Raw genomic sequence first — 20,506 nt, 5'->3', positions numbered from 1 at the left:
TGGAAGCGTCCTCTGTATTATGTCTTACAACTGCAAGTGAATCTACTATTATCTCAGAAAAGGTTTCATTTCAAAAGAATTGAAGAGTTTAGGAAGAAAGCACATTCTTTTTTTCCACTTAATGTTTGGAAATGAAGATGCTAATAACCCATTGGCCAGCAAGGCTGTTGCTAACACCCTTTCCCGGAGTGCATGCGCTTTCCTGACATTGGAGCGGCTGGTTTGCTTCCTTTAAAGGAGCAGATGACCCCTGGCCTCACACTCCCCGACCCTTGTGGTGAGGGCTGCTCTTTCGCTGTGCTATTTCTCCCTGAAATGCTCTCTTCAGTGAGCAGTACTGCACAGTGGTTAAAGGGCATGGATTCTAGCATTCGACGGCCCACATCCAACCTTAGCCTTCCCTTGCCCTAGTGGGAGACCCGGGGCAGAGGACTGACCGACCCCATGCCCAGCTTTCCCATCGGTGACCTGGGGGCGATGCCAGCCCGCCTCACAAGGCTGTTGTGAGGATAAAAGGAGCATACATGTGAGAAGAATGCCTGGGCACAGGGGAAGCTTTAGGTACATTTCAACGATTGCTACTATTTTACTTCTTCCCACCACGATACCCCTCCGAGAAGCAGTCTCTCTGTGGGGGAAAAGGGGTTTTTTGTGTGTGTATGTGTGCAAGCATAAGGATTAGCAAAGGGAGTGAAAGGACTTTGAATTTAAATGCAAGTAGATGTGGGGGTTTGAATTAACTTGTGCTGCCTTTGGGAGGCCTCAGTTTCCATATTTGCAAAGTGAGACCAAAACAGAACCAAACCTGCCGCGGGGAGCCGTCCTAGGGCCGGAGGGGTCTGGCCCGTGCGCACGGATCTCTCCAGTCTCGCGCACGAGGTACTCAAAGCACAACTGCGTGCGCTGCGTTTTTGTAATGGACGGTTATTGCATTTGGGAACAGCGGCTGTGAGATTAGCTCTAACAGCTCCATCCCCCTTGCCCTGGCGCCTGAGAAACAGAGCATCCCCATGGCAACAGCGGCAGCTGGTCCCTTGATAAGAGGAGCGGGGCTGGGCAGCCCAGGAGAAGCCAGCCCAGCTCCAGGGAGGAAGCACGTCCTCCCCACCTCCTCCGGACCTCTCATCCCAGCACCTGCGCTGCTAGGTAAGTGCTTCGGGTTTTCACTCCGAGAACTTTGTGGGGGAGAGAAAAACAAGTTTCTAATAAGTTAGTTTGTTTTCATTGTTGCTGGGGCAGAAGAGGCTGCAGAACGTGGCTGGGGCGAGGGCATGCTTTCTGGAGCGAGGCGAAGCTGGGACGAGGCGGGGAGCAGGGAAAGTCACCCCTTTCCCGTCGTTCTCCAAGGGAAGTGGGGTCCTGAGATCTGTAAGAACCAGGGTCCTTGCTCATTAAACGGGGAAGTTTGAAGATGAACACAGGTGTAGCTGCCTAGTCACACAGCCGCGTGGGGAGGCTGGTCGTTCAAGCCTGGGGAGAGTGTGCTTATCAGAAAACCTCTCCGTGCCCTGCTTCCAGGAAGAGGCACTCCTCTGGGGATACGGCGAATGTAGGTCTTCTGAAGGAGCAAACTTGATTTCAAAACGTGGAACTTTCTGACCTGAATTCAACCAATTCAGGTTATGAAGAGTTATGACAAAGGATAAGAATTTTACATAACCAGAGGGTACTTTCGCCAAACACTGCATTGGACAGTGGACGGACGTAACCTCACTTTTTATTCCATCAAGTTAATCCAAGCCCGATGACTTTGGGGGAGTTATTTAGAATGCGGCCCGGCTAAGCTAAGTGTCAGCTCGCTCCTTCCCGAGCAATAGTAGTATCAGGGTCCCAGGACCTTGAAGTGGTGTGTACTTTGCGTTGTTCTTACCTCATCATTAGCTTCAGAGAGGCCAGAGATGGGACCAGGGGATGATTCCAGTTGCTCAATTTAGACACACCTGATGTGACCACAACAGGAGACTGAAAGAGCGAAGAAGGCAAGTCACACTTCTTAAAGTGTGAGTGCGTGTGCCAGGATCCAGGCTGGGAGCTGTACACACCCAGCACGGCTAACCCTCTCCACCCTGAAGGAGGGCCGCGATCGTGCCCATTTTACAGATGTGGAAACTAAGTTTCCAGGAGCCTTATTAAAAGGCTGGGCAGCCTGCTCTGTGTGCCTGTCCTTCTGCCACTGAGTGGGTGGGCTTCCCTCCCCGGTACCCACTACCCTGGACCTTACAGTTCCTGTTCTTGAAAGAGAAGGTGACCTGTGTCATTAATAACTCCTCTGTATACAGCATCAGTTAATATAACTCCTCTCTCAGTGGTATTTGCTTCACAAGTGTCTCTCTGTGGGGGAAAAGGGTTTTTGTGTGTGTGTGTGTGCAAGCATAAGGATTAGCAAAGGGAAATTGCAAGACTTTAGCTCAGGGGGGCCTGAAAACCCCCTTCAGCCGCTGAAATGCTGTCACTTGGTCCCGTGCTACATCAGACCTCTCACCTTCTCTCAAACAACAACAGTGGCACAAATAATGCCGACCCAGAATTCTTTATTCCCTCATTGAGAAATCTGAAGCCCTCTGAAAACCAAAAGGTTTTTTTTTGTTTGTTTGTTTTTTGCTCTGTCCCCTTCCACACTTGGGAGCAGCACCTGCCCTGGACGGATACAGTCTTTGGTCATGTCATTTAGTGCAGATATTCATATTGTTCCTGCAGCAGTAACGCCTGTGGTTGTGCTGCTTCCTGAGACCCCTCCTTGGGTGTCCCGTGACACAAAGTTCCCGATGTCCACGGCACGTGGGCCAGGCTGCAGGGGAGGGGGCATGGGCAGAAGTTGACACAGTGGCAGTTCCAGTCCTCACTGTGTGAGTGTTAACATTCAGAGAGGACACTGAACCAGTGAGTCACAAGAGAATGTGAAAGGATCACAAATTTCTGTGCTAGAGAACAGTTATGAAACATCCCCGAAGCGTCTCTTAGGGCCCTAGCCCTTCGGCTGGAACCGGAAGACCCCAGGGAGCAGGTATTTAGGTCTGAAAGGAAGACCTGGGGCTTATGAATGTTCTTCAGCTGCCCTAGGCTGCTGTTGGGGGGAGGGGGGGCGGAGCCTTCTGGGGCAGCAGGATGGGAGCAGCTTGAGGTGGGGGCTGTTCGGGAGAGGCGTGCGCTGCAGACCAGGCACAGGAAGTAGAAACAGTCCATGTCGTCGTTTGAGAATTAGACCAGCTCAGGTGTTACAGCCGCTCAGTCCCACAGCGCACCCTTCTCGTGAGGACAGAGATGGAGACAGGTACAATGCCGGTTTTTAATAAGGCAACGCTGAACTCCAGGTATGGCTCTCCTTCGTGTGATGGTTTCTTTGCCAAGAAAATCATAATAACATCATCCTTGATTTAAAAAAAAAAAAAAAAGAAGTGTCTTCTAATGCTATGAGCAAAACACGTCCCTGCCCAGCTCAGGGGTACTTTTGTTGTGGAAAATCCCAAATCTGAAAATCATCTCTCAGCGCCCTAGCCAACGGAGGCTTGCCAGTTCACCACCATGGCTCAGTCCCAGACTGAAATGGTGTTTCCCCCACAGACACCAGGAGCTGTCCTGGAAGGACGCAGGTGTCAGCTTTGTGACTGATCACGGTGTACCTGCGCCTTGCTCAGGGACCTCCGAGGCTCACACTGTTCATCCCCTCAGGAGGGGCTCCTAGTTCTCAAACTCAAAGCAGTGATGACGGTTTTGCTCAGATGAAGGCTGGTCGTCCCATGGTCCAGCATCCAGATGAAAGCGGAAGATTCGATAAGTGCGTAGAATTTTCCAGCAGCACACCTGGTCTCCATGAGCTGGCTGTTTAGTTGGGTGTAGACAGTGTATTTCTTAACCATGGCTGCCACTTACTCAAGTGCCTCTAATTTGCAAAGCATGAAGCTATCCTATTTAATCTTCAGAATAACTCTACAAGACAGGTATTATTATCTCTACTTTACAGATAAGAAAACGGGGTAAAAATGAGGGGGCTAGTAGGGGACGTGTGCCCCCTGGGTGCCAGTTGGCATGCTACAGAGGTGCTAGCTAGCCTTTGCAGGTTCTATGATAGCAGCGTCGGGAGAAAGGGCATAGATGGTGATGTCACACTTGCCCACTGACCCTCACTAGGTCATTGAGTTTCAGCTACTTCATCAGTCATATATGGCTTTTGAGTTAAAGAGCTGAGATTTCATGTAGATCTATTTGACCTGAAAGGTCGGGTTTAAATTAAATAACCAACTACTAGGCACATAGGAGCCATCACATGACTTAAGTACCAAGGACAGCTACCTTAGGCTATGGAGGAGGGGGGGGGGGTGTTGTCAGCAAGGACCCCGAGTAGAAGGTAGGAGTCCTGACTACAAATGATGACTCTGACTCTAGGGCAGGGGTCCCAAACTACGGGCCGCATGCGGCCGCCTGAGGCCATTTATCCGGCCCCCGCCGCACTTCCAGAAGGGGCACCTCTTTCATTGGTGGTCAGTGAGAGGAGCATAGTTCCCATTGAAATACTAGTCAGTTTGTTGATTTAAATTTACTTGTTCTTTATTTTAAATATTGTATTTGTTCCCTTTTTTTTTTTTTTTTTTTACTTTAAAATAAGATGTGTGCAGTGTGCATAGGGATTTGTTCATAGTTTTTTTATAGTCCGGCCCTCCAACGGTCTGAGGGACAGTGAACTGGCCCCCTGTGTAAAAAGTTTGGGGACCCCTGCTCTAGGGTGTAACTAGCGTCAGGTCATTTTAACCTCTTTGAGCCTCAGGTTTTTTCTTCTGGAGAATGAGTATTTTGACCAGGTTCTCTCCATGGGGTCATTTTTCAGCACAAAGTCTATGACGAGGCTAATGACTTTCAGCCCCCCAAGAAGAGGAAGATTGGTTAAGTAGACACACAGACCGCATTCGAGGCTGTCACTTTACCTCTAGACCTCAGCACCGAGTCCACTCGTCCTGAGAGATGGGCCCATGGCTTTCCTCTCCACTCAGGCAGGTGGTGGCTGGTCACCCAAGTTAACAGCAGGCTTCCCTATGGTCCCAGGGAGTTGGAAGTCTGCACACAAACACTAAAGACGGTACAAATTGATGTCTGCTGAGGTCACTCAGTACAATAAGTCTGCTCCGAGTGGCACTAAAAGCCGGGCTCAAGTAATCCATTAACGGCCCCATCTGCTAGGCAGTGATCTCAGCCTGTAGGGGGAGAAGCCTCCGGGCTTCCCGGGGAGAAAGGGAGAGAGCTGGCTTCTTGCTCCTAAGACCACTGAACTGCACTAATTCTAGGAGCTTGAAATGTTCACCTAGCTGGTCTGTGTGTTCGTGTGCCTGCGGGGAAGACAGGAATCTCAAGACAAGAGGACCAGTGGGTCGTTTTAATCCTCTTATTCCTCTCCAACCACTCATGCTACAGTAGGACATGAGGAAGCAGTGGTCTGAAAGAAATTCCAGAAACAGAATCTAGGTAGGCGCTAATGAGGATTTCCTATACATTTCAACCAACGCACTTCCCATTCAGGCCTAATACATGTTCCTTCTGGATTTCCACTGCTCCTGGCCGGCGCCCACAACTAATAGCTCTGGAAAGTTCAATGGATTTGTGGTCTCAGAGTGATGGAGGAGGGGTGTGGGGGGAGCGAGGGGGTGAGGGGGGGAAGAGACAGACTCACTCTCATGTCAGGAATCTCTAGGGAGAAAAAAATAAAGGGTATTTCGAGACAGATTTTTTTTTTCCCTACCACCATCACAGCATGGCTAGGGAGGAAATCTCAGGATTTTATAGTTACAGGATGCAATGGTCAGAAAAGCCCAGAAGCCTTGTTCAGTTAGGGCTCCAAATATTCACTTGATTTATAAGAGACGTGAGTGCCTAGTGGAAAGTCTGAAGGAGTGGCTATTTAATATATGTCTGATTTAGTTAATTAATTAATAGCTTTTCTGAGCCTTAGTTTCCCCATCTATGAAATAGGCATAATCTTACTTTGCAGTTCTAAACAGAGAAAATATAGGTAAGGCCAAGGTGACCAACTTTTTTACAATGAAAAGGAGGACAGTTTGTTGTTGTTTTTTACAGAGACAGAGAGAGAGAGTCAGAGAGAGAGATAGACAGGGACAGACAGACAGGAACGGAGAGATGAGAAGCATCAATCATTAGTTTTTCATTGCGCGTTGCGACACCTTAGTTGTTCATTGATTGCTTTCTCATATGTGCCTTGACCGCGGGCCTTCAGCAGACTGAGTAACCCCTTACTCGAGCCAGTGACCTTGGGTCCAAGCTGGTGAGCTTTTTTGCTCAAACCAGATGAGCCCGCACTCAAGCTAGCAACCTTGGGGTCTCGAACCTGGGTCCTCCGCATTCCAGTCCGATGCTCTATCCACTGCGCCACTGCCTGGTCAGGCTGGAGGACAAAAATAAATTGAAGAAAACAATATCGTAAATAAAAGAAACATTTTATTCATTGTAATAATACACTGTAATATGATAAATGCATAATAAAAACACTTGTAATATTGTATATTGTAATTATGCTTACATGCCTATTAATTTTTAATAATTGTAAGAAAAAAGTACTCATTTAGATACAAATACATCACATCACATGCAATGTATCGACTCTGCATTGATTAAATACAAACATTTACAGATTAGTCTTCCAATATCAAAAAGGAGGACATGTAAGAGGACGTTTTTCGAGGGAGGACGGCACTTACAAAAGAAGGACTGTCCTCCCTAAAGGAGAATGATTGGTCACCTTAGTAAGTCTTAATATTTTCTGTAACTCTCGCTAACTCATTTCCAGTTCAGACTTGACAGGTGTTCATTCTGAGACTCCCACAGTGCATCTGAGAGAGGGAAAATACTAGATATCTGATATACAACAACTACCCACAAACCCCTGTGCATGTGTGTGAGAGATTTGTTTATTTTAGCTTAAATCTTACGTTAGAGCTTCTAGTAGCTAAGGAGAAGAGGATTCTAGGAGCTGAGAAGAGTAAAAATGGGATGACTTGGGAATGTAATAAGTGCTCAATAAATATACTTATCTGACAAGTGAGTGAAGGGACAGCAGACAGGCTGACAGACTTGTGTCCCATCATCCACAGTGCTGGGGAAGGAACAGACGCCCGCCCTCCTTTGATGATGTCCACCGAGCCGATGCAGTCCCTGGAGCTCCCCGAAGACAGACTGGACACACTCGACCCTCGGCGCAGCCACCTAGGTAAACGCTGCAGGGGGGTGTCCCTGGTGGGGGTCCAGAAGACGGGGCTCTGCCGTTTAGTTTGCAAACAAGTCAGAGGGAGGCCCCCTCCACCCTGACAGTCTGTGCCTCTGGTGACAGATGGACAGACAGCCATGGGTCCATGGTGTCTGCCATGTCAGTATTAGCTGAGGCACCGAGAGGGGTTCCTTAGAGTTTAAAAGAGAGAGAGAGAGAGAGAAGGCACTGTCACCTTTTTGGGGTCGAGATGAGCTCCAGGCAGAGCATTGTTGAGGCAACAACGGGATGTGGCGGTTTGCAATGTTTCCCCCTCACGCGCGTACCCAGCGTGTGGTGCCGATAAAATATTGCAAATATCTCTCTTTGCCTATCAAGACAGAATTCTAAATGGCCTTTTTCTGCTTTATTGTCAAGCTGTTTCCTTTCCAGAACTGACTTTTTGCATAACCTTTGTAATGAAAATACAAGAAACATTTCTGCCTCTACCCATTTCTAAAAATGAGACACTCTCGAGTTTTTGATGGATGATGGGCCTTTTGCATATTCATAGCCTTTGTTTATGCCTCGCGCCCCATTATGGCTCCCCCTCCCCCACGCCCAAACCTTTCCCCACTTGCTATCAGGGTATTTTATGTTCAAGATTTCTCCAAAAGTGGAAAAATGTGTAATGGAAGTGAAAGTCAGAATTGAAGCAAATGTCTTAGTCTGTGTACTACGGGCCACATCGCCTTCTGGGTTGAACAGGACCCGTGACGAGTCTCTGCCCAGCCTGTTCCTCCACAGACCCCAGCCGGGCAACACCCATTCTGAGCAACATTCATTTGTTCAACAAATGTATAGAGTGGAGGGAATGAACTGTGCCATGTGGTAACAAATCTTTATTTTATTTTATTTTTTTTTTTTTTGTGGCAGAGTCAGAGAGAGGGACAGATAAGGACAGGCAGATAGGAAGGGAGAGAGATAAGAAACATCAAGTCTTTGTTGCGGTTCCTAAGTTGTCCATTGGTTGATTTCTCCTATGTGCCTTGACGGTGGGGGGGGGGGGAGCTACAGCAGACCGAGTGACCCCTTGCTCAAGCCACCAACCTTGGGCTCAAGCTGGTGAGCTTTGCTCAAACCCGATGAGCCCGCGCTCAGGCTGACGACCTTGGGGTCTCGAACCCTGGTCCTCCGCATCCCAGTCCGACGCTCTATCCACTGCGCCACTGCCTGGTCAGGCGGTAACAAATCTTTAAAACTGCATTTTTAGCCAGGCAATAGCAATCATGGACCCCAGAGCCTGGATTTAACCCTAATGCCCTTACCCACCAGCAGCCTTTTATCGGCAGTCTAAACCTCTGTTTGCTCCTCCCACTATTTAACGACTGGCAAACACAGGCCCTGAGAGATCAGAAGAGGTACTGGTCCATCCCACACACTGGAATGATTTAAACTCACCTAGTACTTATGTAGTACTCAATAAAGTTCCCCTTTCACCTCCTTTTTTTTGTGTGTATGTAAACTTAAAATTATATCGTCTCCTGCCTTACGTGTAGTACAACATCAGCTAATCTTTATTAAATTGAAATGATTTTTCTAGGTGAAAGGAAATGTGTATTGCTATTAAATTGGCCAAAGAGAGTGATGCTGTTTGACTTTTTGGTTATTCACTGTGAGCTTTTGATGGTGCAGCCGTAATGATGTGTGGTTATTAAATATTTCTGATGGTAGGTTCCTTATATATAATTTGAGTTTTCCAAAACAAATGAGCATACAGATATAAAGCCCCATAGATCATAAGCAACTTGAGATCAGGGGCCATTTTTTACTTGTCCTTGTAGTTCCAGGGGCTGGCTCCCAGCCTGGCCTTGCTGAACCAACATTTGTTGGATCAGTCAATAAATAATGACATATGACATCTAGATCGACAAAGCTAGAAGGGCAAAGTTTTGATACATTTAATCTTCAGTGTCTGAAAGAAACTGACCTGAATATTTTCATAAAATAGGAAGAGAAAGAGAGACAGAGAGAGAAGAAGGGCAGAAGGGAGAGATGGAGGGAGAGAGAGAGAGAGAGAGAGGGAAGGAGGAAGGAAGTTGAAAAGGTCCAGTTAATCTCTTAATTTCCCCAAATTCATCATGGCGATAGCTGGAGTCCACATTTGTGAGCATCTGAAATAGATCTTTTGTATCAGGGCTTTACCACCATTATCAACTCTAGTTCTGCCTCTCTCTCTCTCCCTCACAGACAGGCAGACACACACGCATGCGCGTGTCCACACACACACACCAAGACTTAATATTATCCTCACTTTAAAAGCTAAGAGAATATTAAAGTTTCTAGAAAGGCCCAGATTCTCAGAACTAGCAAAGTGACAGAGTCAGGACTTGAACTCAGATCCTACTCCACTTCCTCAGCATTCAACATGCATTTATTGGAAGCAGAGGTGATTGAGAATAAAATGACAGAAAGGGTACACATCTTTCATCTCTAAGAAGGGCAAACAGGAGAATTGCAAAGCCAGCACAGTGGAAGGACCACCCTGAAGCCCAACTGTGACTCAGAGGCGTGGAGGTGTGTAATGCACTGAGCACCCTATCATAAGACCTCAGAGAGCACAAGGCACCTTCTGTCCCCTGGGGTCTCCAAAGAAAGCAAGCCTTAAGCAAGGAAACTGAAAAGGGGCGTTTAGCCCAGAGAACTGTTCTCCCATCAGAAGTCGCCTAAAGAGACTTTATAGTCCCTCTTTGCCTTGACTGTTCGTCCCATTTCAGTTCTCTTCATTTGGAGTTTTCACAGAAGTCCAGGCTTCCATTGTATTCCACATATTCATGCAAGGCTACTAACGTTCTCCGTAGAAGAGGCCGCAGGAAAGAAATGCTTTTCTCTTTCACACCAGTGGCTGACTCCTGTCCCGTTCTCTTTCCTTGGCATCCTGTCAGAACCAGATGACCTTTCAGACCAGTTCATTCAGGACTGCGAGCTCAAGAAGAAGCCAAGGAAGGGGAAGAATGTGCAGGTCTCCCTGAACGTTGAGGCAGACCAGAAAAAGCCGCGGAGGAAAGATACCCCGGCTGTGCACATCCCGCCTTTCATACCAGGTAAGGTCCATGCGGTCAGGGCGCACACCTGGCTAGGGACCTGCTTGCCTCTAGATCACATCCATCTTACCATTTATTTCTTTCTTAAAAATTGGAGTGTTTTTTAATCATTGGTACAATTTCTCCATCTGTCTTAGTTATAGTACGGCCAGCTGCTATAACAGATTCATTCCAAAATATTAACATGACGCAGTACAAGTTTATGTTTCACTCACTGATAGTGCAAGTTGGAGGTGGGGGGGGAGGCAAGCTCTGCTCCAGACGGTCATTCGGGGATTTAGGCTGATGGAGTTTGAGACGTCAGTATCACACGGCTTCCAACGTCACCGTGTACATCAGCATCCATCCTGCAGGCACGGGGGAGACAGAGTGGAGGAGGGACAGGCCTGCAGGGGCTCTTTCACTTCCTTCCATCACAGGCCTCATCTGACCGCAGGGGAGGCTGGGAAATGTAGCCCAGCTCCGTGCCCAGGAGCAAAGCATGCAGTCTGGTGAACAGCTAACGTGTTTCCACAGCAGCCGTGTGTGGGCCATGTGATGCTCTCTTGTTCCCAAATGTTTTGTTTTGTCCTGTTTCCTTTCCTCCCTGCCTCCAGGCCACTTATTCAAGGTCCTCCCTGTTCACAGCCTCCTCGGCAGGATATGAAACATACAGTGTGTCCGTAAAGTCATGGTGCACTTTTGACCGGTCACAGGAAAGCAACAAAAGACAATAGAAATGTGAAATCTGCACCAAATAAAAGGAAAACCCTCCCAGTTTCATACCTATTCAGTGCAGTTCGATGTGGGCTCACGCACAGATTTTTGAGGGCTCCTTAGGTAGCTATCCCATATAGTCTCTATAGACTCGTCACTGACTGATGGCCTACCAGAATGGGGTTTCTCCACCAAACTGCCGGTTTCTTTCAACTGCTTATCCCACCAAGTAATGTTATTCCTATGTGGTGGCGCTTCGTTATAAACGCGCCGATATTCACGTTGCACTTTGGTCATGGATTCGAATTTAGCGAGCCACAGAACACACTGAACTTTCCTCTGTATGGTCCACATCTTGACTGGCATCGCAGTGGGCTGCTCCACTGTATACGTGGTGTTATGTCATCATCTGCACATGCGCACATGCTGCCATATCATCCTACAGAAACCGGGAGGGTTTTCCTTTTATTTGGTGCAGATTTCACATTTCTATTGTCTTTTGTTGCTTTCTTGTGACTGGTCAAAAGTACACCATGACTTTACGGACACGCTATATAGGACACAGAGTCTTCTGGGAAGGATTGATGTGACCTCAATCCATTTCATTTTAGATTCCATTTTATTTCAAATGAATAAATTAAACAACGGTCAGAACCAAAATAGCTGAACTGTGCAGTGAGAAGTAACATCATCCTGGAGGTCCTTAGAGGAGGACCCCGGGAGCCCGGTCTGGGCAGTGGAATGGTGGCAAGGCTATAGAGGGGGCTGTTTTCAGATTTATAAATGGTGGAGGAAAATTTCCCACGTAGAAGAGAGGTGAGGAGGCAGGTAGAGGGAGGGAGAGAACTGATTACATCATGAAAATAGAGCATGTGGCTTGGGGAACAGCTAATAATCTACCTCTGACGGAGGAGGCAGACAAACCCGGGCTTGCGTCCTGGCTCGGACACCCATGAGCTACACTCCCTGGGCCCGCCCCCTTGCCTCACTCTCTGTGGGTGTGTGACAGGGGGAGCCATATTATATTCCAATCAGGCATGTAATACCCTTCGCGTAGATGTTCTCCAGTGTAGCTTCAGTAGATACCAAGCTTTAGAAAGTGCTTTTGTTAAAATAAGTTTGAAAAGATGCGGTGACAACCACTATTGGGTGTGTGTGTGCAGAGACGCATGCAGAGACCTTGGCTATGAGGAGGTGTGTATTTGACCGTCTTTCTCCCTCTGTCCTCTGAACGACACAGGTGTGCTTTCAGAACAGTTACTTCAACGCTACGAGGTCCAAGAGCGACGCCCAAAGGCCAGAACGAGCCCAACTCTTCACAACGCTGACCCGGAACAGAAGAAGCCAAGGAGAAAAGACACGCCTGCCCCGCACCCGTCCCCCTTCGCAGCAGGTAAAAAGAGCTGGTGCAGGCCGTTTGCAGGTGGTGAAGGGAGCAGGTCAAGAGCCTGGCCATCTGGAGGTGCCGCGGGCACGGCCCCGGGCCTGCCCAGCAGTCTGTGTCGCTCAGAGGTGCTCTGGGGAGGAGTGACATTTACTGCTGCCTCTCTGCTTTACCCTCCTGGGCAGCTCCCCCAGGGCGGGCACGGAGGTGGGCGAGGGTCAGAGTCTTACTCACACCTCAGCAGAACTGGCCGAATCCACTGAGCCAATGAAATAGAAATGTCAGCGGGTCCTTGAGAAGGGAGTCGAAATGCCCTCCCCCCCCCAGACTGCCCTGGATCGTGCGTCCTACAGCTGATGGCTGATTCTCTCAGGACACCCGATACATTGGCCAAATCCTCAGAACAAGAGAGAGGGAGAGGGAGAGAAAGGGAGATGCAGAAATGATGATAGCTCTCTTCATATGTGTCAGATCCAGCCGAGGACTCTTACTGAACATTGTTCATAACTCCGGTCTAGCAGACAGCCAGTGGGAGGTGCAGTCTTGTCCTTGAGGATTTCATGTGCAGGTTGGGGGATCAGACATGATTACAATAGAAGACAGTGTGTGTGCGTGTTTTTTACATAGATAGTGGGTCAGGGTGGTAGAGGAGGGAATTCTAAAAATCAGCTGAATGACACAATAAAGTAGCTACTATCTCCCTTTACTGGTAAAGAAACTGAGGGAGAATTTAAATAACTGAGCCACTTTGAAGTCTTCTGAGGATGAAGTCGATGGATGGGTGGCTGATGGATGGATTGCACTGGTGATGGGATGATTAGATGCCAGAGAAATGGATCAAATTGTGCTCAGAAGCAAACACTGGGAGTTCTGACCCAGGTCTGTCTCACCAGTGGGCAGTTTCGCATTGTCCTGTGTTGTTATAGCGATCTGAACTAGTTCTGTATTAGACATGGACAGGCAAATACCAAGACTTTTATTATAGCAATCCACAAGGGATCCTTTGGGGAGGCGATGAGCTTTGGTTGTTATTATAAAACCATGTTTCCCCATTACTTCATTTGATAAAGAAACAAACTGAAAGACAGCAAAGAAGAAGACATCATAACAAGGCTGTCAGGGGTGCACACAGGGTCACTGATTTCCAAGGAGCAGACCAGGCAATGGGGCATGGAGCAGGAGAGGCCTTTCTCTAGAGAAATGGACCAACAACCAATGGGGAGGGTCTGAGGCTGCCTCAGCCACGCTTGTCCTAGGTTACAGTCCCTGCATTCCTACCTACACTGATCCTCCAACCCCCCCATCCCCCATCCCCCCCCCCCAGGCTCAGCCAGTTCAGGGTCTCCACTGACACAGCCCTCCAACTCAAAACAAGAGCCTTTTCTATTCTGAGCTCTATTCTAGCTCTCTGTTAGACAAGGGCATGCTAATACCAAGACTTTGTCATCCCTTTTAGTATTGTTCTTCCTCTTCCTGTTCCCGTTGTTGTGGCTGTTATTTAGATCAGCTTTCGTCAATGATCAGTTTGATGGAGTCATGAGAACCAGTCTGTGCATTGCCCTCGTTGCTGGTATTGAACTGGGTGTCTAGTCCAGTCCCTTCAGTATAGCGATGTTCGATGATTATTTGGGTTTTTAAAATATATTCTGTTTGGAAATCACAATTCTGCAGTTCCAAGTTCTCCACTAGAAGACTGACTATTTTCTCCCCATCTGTTTGTTTTTATTGAGGCTCCTCTAGAGGAAGATTTGGTCGATGGGTCACCTTAGTAGACAGTGTTGGGCATGGGGCTTTGGAGTCAGAAAGATCTAGGTTTAATCTCTGATTCTGCTGCATTCTCATTTATGACCCTGGGTCACTGACACCAACCATAAGAGCCTCCCAGGCTTCATCCATCTCTGAAAGGAGGACCATACCTCCTGTCTCCTGGGATTGTTGGGACAATGAAATAAAGTATCTGAAACCCTTAGCACAGTTCCTGTGAGTTCCCCTTCGTTCTCTAGTCAACCCTACAGTCTTTGAGATAAAGGGGAGAGTTTCTAAAAGGGAGACTGTTCCTAGCCACCATTTTTTTACCTCTCCATATAAACCCGCTGATTCAAAGAACCTCCTAAAACACTGAGCTTTGTTTATCTGGCAATGGAAGCTGCCTTCTTCCTAATATCTACACCACAAGAGAGCAGTTTCTGAACGAGTAAAGAAATGTTTCTCAAAGTACACAGTACAAAGTACACAGAGCTGGGGAGAGGGGGTTGTATATCCATAGACTCCGCACACATTCTGAAACGCCTTGAATCAGCGCATCTCTGTGTTGTATTTGTGATTCTAGGTGGCGTTCTATGACTCGAGCTTCTATTAGCATATTAGCTGAAGCACTTCGTTTTTGAAGTGCCTTTTCGTATCTAAAGATTTGGCAGGACTCGAAATGCTGGTTAAGCTGATAAAGACAGAGCCCTCAGCAGATGTTCGGGGAGACTCACGTTGGTTCTAATAGGGTGTTGAGAGGAACTCACAGACAAATGCACCCTGGAGGCGTCTCCTCTCATTAGCCCTTGGCAAGTGAGGACTGGACAAGGATTTGCTCCGTTCTAAATCTCTGGCTAACTACCTTCATTCCTCTAGGTTAACGAGCTTATTTGATGGGTTCCGATTGCCAGACGACTCCTTAGTGAGGAGTCAACCTCGGGCTTTATCGCCAGCCCGTGGTTCGCTTCCAACTTGGCCCACAGTTGCCAGGGCCCCCTTCTTGGTGACGGCGTGGCAGGGAGCACACTGGGTTGTGATTGGTCAAATCGGAGTAGCTGAGATCTACTTAAGGAAAATGAAGTCTTTCACTGAAGTCTTTGGCAAAAGGAACCAGGGAAAGTCATGACGAAAGAGGCTAGCTAGCATCCTTGACAAGAAGCTTCCTGGAAAAGTGGATCCTGAGCTCTGAACATTTGCAGACCAAAGCTCAATACTGTACTTGTAGAAAGAAGGCTGGTACATCCTCAGAAAGTGACCCCTCTCTGTCCTGCTGGGAGCAGAGCGCCCTCTCTGGTGTGGTTTAGCGGGAGAGGCAGAGTCTTAGCCTTGGCTCCCCTTACATCAGAGGGGCATGTCTGCAGCGCAGGTGACCAGCTTTAGACGGTGCTCTGGGTGGGAGGGATCGTGGCCTAAGTCAGCTTGCTGCTAGGCGAACTGACCCTTAGAGACCTTGCACTGACAGCTGGACCATAAAAGCACAGCAAGCTCTAACCCGCGACCAGGTGTCCTAAGCTCTTCCACATAGCGTGTGGAAGGGAGGAACTGACCTTTTCTAAATCCCCACTGTATCCCAGGTCCTGGGCTGGGTGGTACAACACCTTGTGAGAACCTCACCAGGCAGTGGGGGGTCCCGCTGCGTGGAAGTGCTTTAACAGAGCCTCAGGGCAGGTGTGGTTGATGCCTGAGAGAATGTGTGCCTAAACCTGGATGGTGCATCACCCCCTATGGGAGCTGCAGATTCTTTTATATCCAGTGTTACAGATGAATAAACCAAGGCTCAGCTAAGTGAAGGGACCTGCGCAAAGTTGAATGACCCCCAAAGGCAAAGCTTTCTGGCTCCGGGACATTCCCACAGGACAGCACGAGGACCAGGACTGGGTTAAACCACCAGACAGTTCATTCTCAACTCGCCAAAGCCAACAGTAGTAAGCATTGAGAATAAGAAGGGCGTGATTATATACAGATGCAGGCGCTACTGATAGATGCCTCATCCTAAGCCGTGGTATTCCTGAAATCACGATTTGTGATGAACTACCATATATTTTTCCATTATAAGATATTAAAGTCAGTGCTCAGCTATACAAATACCAATGCTGGTTCACTTTCACTAAAAGTTCATAGAGGAAAGGATAATTTAATCCCCAAAGGGAAAAAAAAAGAATCATCTTGATATAAAGAACAGGTTTTTGCCCTGGCCGGTTGGCTCAGCGGTAGAGCGTCGGCCTGGCGTGCAGGGGACCTGGGTTCGATTCCCGGCCAGGGCACATAGGAGAAGCGCCCATTTGCTTCTCCACCTCCCCTTCCTCTCTGTCTCTCTCTTCCACTCCCGCAGCCAAGGCTCCATTGGAGCAAAGATGGCCCGGGCGCTGGGGATGGCTCCTTGGCCTCTGCCCCAAGCGCTAGAGTGGCTCTGGTTGCGGCAGAGCGACACCCCGGAGGGGCAGAGCATCGCCCCCTGGTGGGCGTGCTGGGTAGATCCTGGTCAGGCGCATGCGGGAGTCTGTCTGACTGTCTTTCCCCGTTTCCAGCTTCAGAAAAATACAAAAAAAAAACAAAAAACAGGTTTTTAAAATATATTGTAGCCATATATCAATAGCTGTATGAAAAACTCACTAGTTATTCTTTATATTTTCATGTTGCCCTGCACTATGTTAACTTTATTAGCACTAGAGCGGACATTTAGAAATGGCATGTTCAGAGCCTATGCTCATTATTTTCCCCAGATGTTAGTAGAGTGTGTTTAAGTTTGACTTCATGAGGCTTCCCAGTGCTTTACAAAAGGAAAATAAACTCGCAAGTTGTAAAGGAGAGGAAAAGCCGACCTTGCGTTGCTCACGGGTGTGGCGCTGTGCTGAGTATCATTGCCTACTTCTTAATTAATTGTCAAAATCTCCCTTTATGTAAGTCTCACGGCCCTTCTTTTCCATAAGAGAAAACTGAGGTGTGAAGGTGTTAACTGGCCCAACACAGATCGAGTAGCGGAATGAGGAGTCCAAAACATTTGGACTCCAAACTCCACGTGCCTCCCTCCCTGCAGTGCCATGAGCACCAACACAGAGTGTGGAGAAGAGGTGAAGGGTGCCCCTGACCCCCGGGGCCAGTGTCCCCCCTCTGACCCGAGTGTGGCATCCTCGCTGAGCCTCAGCTCCTCTGGGGAGGCCCCGTAGGGCCACCTAGCTCTCCCTCTCTCTCTCGTGACACTGTTCGCTTTGCACCAGCTCACTTGTGCTTTGCTTTGCAGGTCTGACACTGCTCAGGGAGGAGAGATCCAAAGTGATCATGGAAGATGACGAGAAGGACGGGGACAAGATAGCCATTTAAAAGCAGCTCCCCTGAGACCACTGTAACTAGCTTAGAGCGGCGCCCGGCGGCGACCTAGCAAACACTACTAGACTGTCTCTGCTCCCCTTTTCTCACAGTTGGCCTCCGGGATCCAGACGCCGGCACCCCAGGACGCGCTCGGTCAGACCGCCGGGCGCCTCTCTGCCTCTGTCTTCTTTCCTGAATCTGGTTTCTTTTCCCACCTCTTGCGTTTGCATTTCCGAGTGCCGCGGAAAGGAAGCAGGTCCTCCCTCTAATTTAGGCAGTGATGGGGGGGTCAGCTATAGCGCTCGGCGGCCGTGTCTTCTGGGTCAGCTCCCGGAGCTCAGAACGTGGAGAACATGGGGATCCGGTATTTCCCGGCGTAGGCTGTTGGGAGGAACTTGACTTCCTGTTGTCCGTGGCTCAGGCGGGGGCTTCCGGTGCCAGGTAGGGAGGGGAGACTGTGGGTTCTCACTCTCTGGTTGCTTTGGAGAACGAGGTCTTTTATCTCCTTCATTTCTTCTTAAGAGTCCAAGTGTTGTTCCTAAGATCCTTGTCACCAATGCCCTAAAGGTGCCTATGTGATCTAGGGGATTCCTCCCAACCCCCCAGCAGTCTTGGACGAAGAGACTAGAGCAGGGATTGGGAACCTATGGCTCGTGAGCCAGATGTGGCTCTTTTGATGGCTGCATCTGGCTCGCAGATAAATCTTTAATTAAAAAAAAATAATGTTAAAAATATAAAACATTTTCATGTATTACAATCCATTCATTTCCTACCGTTCATGGTCATGGTTGCAGGTAGCTGGAGCCAATCACAGCTGTCCTCCGGGACTACATCAAATTTTTATTGGATAATGCGTAACATACACGGGTCATTGTATGGCCCTCACGGAATTACATTTTAAAATATGTGGCGTTCATGGCTCTCTCAGCCAAAAAGTTTCCCGACCCCTGGATTAGAGGAAGAGAGTGCTGATCTATCTGGGAAGCTTCGCAATATAGCCTGTTTGTGTTGAGTTTTTAAAACATCTCTTAACCATGCCCTCCTACGATTTGTGAGTTGTGTCACAAGTGAACCGTTACTAAGGTAAAATACCAACACTTGTGATCAAGTTACACTGAAAAAAAAAGTTAAGGACAGAGGAAGGTCATGCCTATATGTTTAGCATTCATTCTTCCTTACGTGGACCCCACATGCTTTCTTGGATGGAAGGGAAAGACGCAGTGTTAGCTGTAGAGCGGCGCTCTGCTCCGCGCACTGGGTGTCGTGCGGGCTGAGTGGGGGGAGGGGAGGCTCGCACGTGGGCCCGGTCACCAGGTGAAAGGCAGGGGAAAAGGCCATTGGTCAAGGGTACAAAGGTGGGTATTTGAACAGATCCTGCCTAAAAGTGACCATTTGGAAGTTGTGTATTCACCCCGACTCCCAACAGTGTGGTGATCCCTTCTGCCTCTCTGTCCTTCTTGCAAACGTGGACAAGACGCAGGTCCCTGCTGGTAATAAAGACGCTTCTCGCCCATCTCGATGTCCTGGTGCGTTTCTCCTGAAAACACTCTATGTCCTGACCGTGCTAAAGAGAAGAGGTTGCAAAAGAGATTTACAGGACTAGTTGTTGTTTTTGTTTCTTTTTTGACCCACCGAGGTTTCAAAACGTTTGACTAAGCCAGGGGTCGGGAACCTATGGCTCGCGAGCCAGATGTGGCTCTTTTGATGGCTGCATCTGACTTGCAGACAAATCTTTAATAAAAAAAAATAATAACGTTAAAAATATAAAACATTCTCATGTATTACAATCCATTCATTTTCTACCACTCATGTTCATGGTTGCGGATGGCTGGAGCCAAAGACAGCTGTCCTCCGGGACAGCACCAGATTTTTATTGGATAATGTGTAACGTACGCGGGTCGTTGTATGGCTCTCACGGAATTACATTTTAAAATATGTGGCATCCATGGCTCTCTCAGCCAAGAAGGTTCCCGACCCCTGGACTAAGCCGTTAAAATTTAATAATCTGAGAAGGAGAATTTATATAAAATTCTAGATTTCCAGGTTCTCTTGGAAAAACACCTCAAGATCAGGGACTCTGGGCCTGATTAGAAGAAGCGCGGCCTCCCTCGCCTGGCGCTGAGTACCAACGCCCTTTCAGAAGGCACGTGGGTTCTCCGCCTCGCCATCTGCTCCGCCTGGCACGTTCACGCGCAGACGTCAACCCCCCCCCCCCCCCCCCCCCCCCCCCCCCCCCCCCCCCCGCCGCCCCGCACACTGGTCTGCAGCCCCTGGGGCAGACCCGCTACACTTGTGGTCCTAATGCTCCCTCACGGATCTGACCCCGGAGCTCAGCTCCCCCTGCTGGTGATCACAGTCACAGCTTCGGGAACAAGGGAGTGAGATTGTGTCCAGGCTGCTATTTGAGGTGTAAGTAGTGAAGCCACCCTAAAGCCTTTAAGAAGCCAAAATAGCAATGACAAGTATGTGGCCAATCGGAGTTTATCACCAGCGGCAGCAGTTTTTACCAGGGGGTTCTCACTAGGAGAACGAAGATCCCGTCTGGTCCCATCAGCCTGGCTGGACGAGCTCAGGGTACGCCTGCTGCCACGCCCACAGGGTGTGCTCAGTACACTGACAGTCGGCTCCAAAAAGCCCTCCGTGTTTCTAACTCCCTGGCGTGGGGTGAGAAACAGCCTGGCTGCCGTAGAGACAAAGGCCTTCGGTGCCACACTGAGCAAGTCCCAGGGACTCTCTTGAGTCTGTCTACCTTGAAAATGAGGGTCGTAATCCCTACCTGGTCTTCTTCATAGTTTGAGAATCAAATGAGATCATGTATGGAAAAGCGCTTGGTAAGCTAAAAAGCCCTCTTTATCTCCAGTATAGAATCATTTTAAGATGCTATCAGGGGATGGGCGGTGCCTTTTCTATTGCCAGGTCCCCACGGCCTGGTATTGGCCTGGGTGTGGGATGGTAGCGATTATGTGGACTTCGATGGCAGCCTCTGGAGAAGTGCTCCGAGTAAGCAGGTCGCACAAGGAAAGACCAGGAAAGACGGTCTTTGTCAAAGGACCCGCACGGAATGGTGAGGGACAGTGCCCG

The 20,506-nt window shown here is 48.6% G+C and overlaps 1 protein-coding gene across 1 annotated transcript; it reads left to right on the top strand.

Moving 5' to 3' along the window:
* The first annotated feature begins 1,067 nt into the window (after positions 1-1,067).
* PPP1R17 (protein phosphatase 1 regulatory subunit 17) lies at positions 1,068-18,214 on the top strand. Its single transcript, XM_066353933.1, has 5 exons — positions 1,068-1,146; positions 7,095-7,210; positions 10,132-10,290; positions 12,227-12,379; positions 17,358-18,214. Exons 2-5 carry the CDS (start codon positions 7,129-7,131, stop codon positions 17,435-17,437), a joined length of 474 nt encoding a protein of 157 aa, XP_066210030.1. The 5' UTR covers positions 1,068-1,146; positions 7,095-7,128; the 3' UTR covers positions 17,438-18,214.
* The last annotated feature ends 2,292 nt before the right edge of the window (positions 18,215-20,506 follow it).

Source organism: Saccopteryx leptura, chromosome 12, assembly GCF_036850995.1.
Source record: "Saccopteryx leptura isolate mSacLep1 chromosome 12, mSacLep1_pri_phased_curated, whole genome shotgun sequence".
Taxonomy (NCBI): Eukaryota; Metazoa; Chordata; class Mammalia; order Chiroptera; family Emballonuridae; genus Saccopteryx; species Saccopteryx leptura.
The sequence above is the reverse complement of the archived record's forward strand: the minus strand, read 5'-3'. Positions and strand labels throughout refer to the sequence as shown.